Source organism: Lactuca serriola, chromosome 4, assembly GCF_051521515.1.
Source record: "Lactuca serriola cultivar US96UC23 chromosome 4, Lser_US96UC23_V15, whole genome shotgun sequence".
Lineage (NCBI taxonomy): Eukaryota > Viridiplantae > Streptophyta > Magnoliopsida > Asterales > Asteraceae > Lactuca > Lactuca serriola.
In genome coordinates, this window is record NC_136411.1 from 79,363,621 (window position 1) to 79,368,048 (window position 4,428).

Genomic DNA, 4,428 nt, shown 5'->3' on the forward strand with positions numbered 1-4,428 from the left:
AAATAAATGGAAAAATCCAAAAATTCTTTTTTTAAATATTATTTTCGGAACTTGAATTAACTAAAAAAATTCCGTTTTTTTTTAAATACGTGAAATATTCTAATAGAATATTACACTGACATATTCTAAAAATAATTTTAAAATGCAGAATAAATGAAAAAATCTAAAAAAAAATTTTAATATTATTTTCGGAACTTGAATTAACTAAAAATAAATAAATAAAAGATAGAAATAAATAAAAATAAATTTCATTTTTTTTGAAAAATACGTGAAATATTCTAATAGAATATTACACTTTACATATTCTAAAAAATAATTTGGAAATGCAAAATAAATGGAAAAATCCAAAAATTCTTTTTTTAAATATTATTTTCGGAATTTGAATTAACTAAAAACAAGAAAAAAATGTGTCTCACAGTCTCACAAAATTAGGCTGTCTCATATGAACCTAACTATATATATATATATATATATATATATATATATATATATATATATATATATATATATATATATATATATATATATATATATATATATATATATATATATATATATATAATGTGTGTTAGCAGTATGTTATACACAAAGAATACCATTTGCATGTGCACTCTTCGCCCAACAGGCCACAGCTCTTGCCCCGAAAGTCTTCTCTCTCCCATCAAAAAGTGATTTTATATATAAATAAAGGGAATTGTAGCAAACCCACAAAAAAAATATCAAATCAAAAACTCTCTTTCTCTGTTTGTATGTAATCTTTCCAATAAAACAAGACCCAAAAATGGCCGATTCTTCTTCTTCGTCATCAGCTTGGCATCAAGTCTATGTAAAGCTCAGATTCTTCTCCAGAATCCGACGGTTACTCGTCAACAAAACCTCCACCGTCAACAACAAGCGATGTGAGCAGTCCTCCGATCAATCTGCTGACGGAAGGACCACAGAGATTTTGATCATCGATCAAGGAGAGAAGAGTGAAAGTATTAACCATGGTGATGATGATGATGATGATGATTGTGGGATTTTGCAAAAGTCTGTGAAGAGGCTACACTTTGGGAACCTGGAAGAGAAGGCGGCGGCAGCCAAAGTGATTAAAAGACTCGCCGGAGATGACTTGAAGCAGCGGAAGTTGATGGCGGATCTTGGCGTTATTCCACCATTGGTGGCCATGCTTGGTTCGGAATATACCACAACCCATCGGAGGTTGGCTGTACAAGCTTTGCTTGAGCTTGCTAATGGCACCTGCACGTAAGTTTCAAATTTTCACAATATAGATTTTTTTTTATTATTAACTTTTAGTTATTAGTTCTAAGTTCTAACAAAATAATATAATTAAATCAATCTAAGCTCATAAATAATAAATCTACTTCATTAATTATGTTACTAATAAATATCGAATTTATATTTCAAAATTTTCATAATTAACAAAATATTTTGTGGATCACACCTTTCCTATTACAGATATTTTACGACTTCAATGTATATCATGGTTGACAAATTTAGTGGAATTTATCCAATACCCAAATATATTAATTAGTGTAACAATGTTTAATTTGAGTTTTTGTTGCATTGAGATAAAGTGGCAAGTCATTAATGGGACTAGAACAAACGTGAGATATGTGACCCTAGTGGCCACTGGCCAACTATGACCTTTTTAAATTTTAAGGCAAAACGGAAATTATATTAAAAAATATAATATTTGTTTCATAATAAGATTTGATTAATTTAATGGTCATTAATTATAAGTTGGATTTTGAATTTTAATTATCGGGCTTAGGTTCCATTGACTCTCCACTAGAATCCACGACGGTAGGAATGGGTTGGAAGTGGAATAATAGCAGTTGTTAGGCAGACAATTTCCTTTTTAAAATAATTAATCTGATCATCGTGTCTTTAAAATATATTAATTTGGTTTTTTAAATATTTGAATTTCGAATAATACAATCTACTCATTTGAAACTTTTTATTATGCATCGTCTATACTACATAATTAAATTATTTTACTTCTAGTGCAAAATATCTTCAATATGTTTTAATTATCTAATGCAATATATCTTCAATGAACAAAACCATTTCAAATAAATATGAAATAATTGATATTAATAAATGTAAATTATTAAATATTTTTCACACACAAGAAAATGTTATGGAAAACTGCATTTGTTGACTGTACGTACTCTGAACATGGATATTGTTTAAAAAACTTGTTGACTTATTACTTCATAATGTCTTTTAACTTCTTATGGTTCGGTATTCAAAGGCCCCATTAAGAAAAGATTAAAGTTCTTACAAGCTTTTTATTTTTCCTATTCAAAAAAGAATCTTATGTTTTCTTTTAATTTTCAGGAACAAGGCTCTCATGGTGGAAGCTGGAATATTATCAAAATTATCGGAAAATATTGAGGTTGAAGAATTAGCCAACCATGAATTTGCACAACTTGTCATGTCATTGTCTTCGCTAGTGAACACTCAATTCCCTATAGATTCATCAAAGATTCTTCCACTAGCGCTACATATGCTTAAACTAGATTCAAGCAAGGACACCAAAATATTATGTTTGGGTACTTTGTATAATTTATCAACTGTGATAGACAATGTGGGATCTTTAGCAACAAACGAAGTTGTAGAAACTCTCTTGAAGTTTTCATCTATGAAAGAAGCATCAGAGAAAGCTCTTGCCACGTTAGGGAATCTTGTAGTAACATCAATGGGGAAAAAGGCTTTGGAAAGTAGTCCAATGGTGCCTGAATGTTTGATAGAGATTTTAACATGGGATGATAAGTTAAAATCTCAAGAGTTATCTGCTTATGTGTTGATGATATTAGCTCATCAAAGTTCTTTGCAAAGAACGAAAATGGCTGAAGGAGGAATCGTGCCCATTCTTCTGCAAGTTGCTTTGTTAGGGAGCCCACTTGCACGAAAAAGGGCTCTAAAGCTATTGCAGTGGTTTAAAGATGAAAGACAAAAGAAGATGGGGCCTCATTCAGGGCCACAATCAAGAAGGTTGTATTATAGTTCGTCTACGAATCAAGAGGATGTGGGTGAAGGCAAAAAGTTGATGAAGAAAATGGTCCAACAAAGTTTATACAAGAATATGGAAACCATTACACGTCGTGCAAATGGGGATTCGGACTCAAATTCTAACTCTAAGTTAAAACTTTTGGTTGTTAGTTCAAGTTCAAAGAGCTTGCCATATTAGATACATAAACAAATCACGATTTCACATCTAATAGAGTTCCATGTTGTGCATTTTCTCATTTTTTTTTTCGTACATTAACAAGAGAAATATGAGTTGTAGATTTACTATTGAGCGAAATAGTTTTTTTTGTCATTCATTAACTACATTTTTTTGGCATCATGTATCTAAACCGTCATTACGATATTGAAGGTTTTTTTATGGAGGACTACCCATTGTTATAAATAATGAAAGGTATCAAAGTTATAGATCTCAAATTGTTTGGCACCATCTAAAAAAAATTACTCCTTGAAATAGTAGTCCCTTGATCCTTATGAGATTTGGGTTTTTCCTTTTGAACATCAAAATTTATAAAAGCAAGTTGCTAATAAGACACTAGCAAGAGTACGAGAGCAAGAGGATATATACAAAGAAGAATGCGCACTTTATGTGCTTTGAGTTATTGTTACAACCTATACAAAACAAACATCCATAACTTAAAAATAGAGAAAAATATATTTTGCTTTATAAAAATGTAATTTGTTATATAAAAATATATTTATATGCGTAAACACATTGCAAGATAAACACTCTGGCTAGAGTTACTCAAGAACTATGACTGCGAGATACTTTATCATCCTAGTAAAGTGAATGTCGTAGCAGATGCTTTGAGTAGAAAAATAAACCCGGAGATGAAGAGGCCAAGAGCGTTAAGAATTGAAATCATCTCAACGATTGTGGAAGGTATCAAGAAAGCTCATAATGATGCTTTGGAAGGAGATAATTGAAAAGAAGAACGAATGGGTAAAACATTAGTGTTTGAACAAACAACCAAAGGTTAAAGGTATTCCAAAACAGAATTTGGGTGCAAAGATATAAGGTATAATGGATCTTTTCATGGAAGAATCATACAAAACCATGTACTTTATTCACCCTGGTAGCACCAAGATGTATATGGATTTGAAACCATATTACTGGTGGCCAACGATGAAGCTCGATTTGCAAAGTATATGGTTGAATGTGTAACATGTGCAAGAGTCAAAGCTTAACATCAAAAACCGTATGGGATTTGGAACCTTTACTAGTATCCATAGGTAAATGGGAGGACATTACCATGGACTTCGTAACGAAATTGCCCATAACGAATGGAGGTCACGAGATAATTTGGGTGATCATAGACCGATTAGCGAAGAGCACATATTTCATACTAGCGAATGAAAAATGGTCTATGGAAAAGTTTGCAAAAGTTTACGTGA

The 4,428-nt window shown here is 31.3% G+C and overlaps 1 protein-coding gene across 1 annotated transcript; it reads left to right on the forward strand.

Annotated features, from left to right (window-relative positions):
• The first annotated feature begins 593 nt into the window (after nt 1-593).
• Nucleotides 594-3,300, forward strand: LOC145101961 (ARM repeat superfamily protein). Its single transcript, XM_079039272.1, has 2 exons — nt 594-1,245; nt 2,344-3,300. The coding sequence occupies exons 1-2, from the start codon at nt 782-784 to the stop codon at nt 3,194-3,196; spliced, it is 1,317 nt and encodes a 438-aa protein (XP_078895398.1). The 5' UTR covers nt 594-781; the 3' UTR covers nt 3,197-3,300.
• Nucleotides 3,301-4,428: the final 1,128 nt, after the last annotated feature.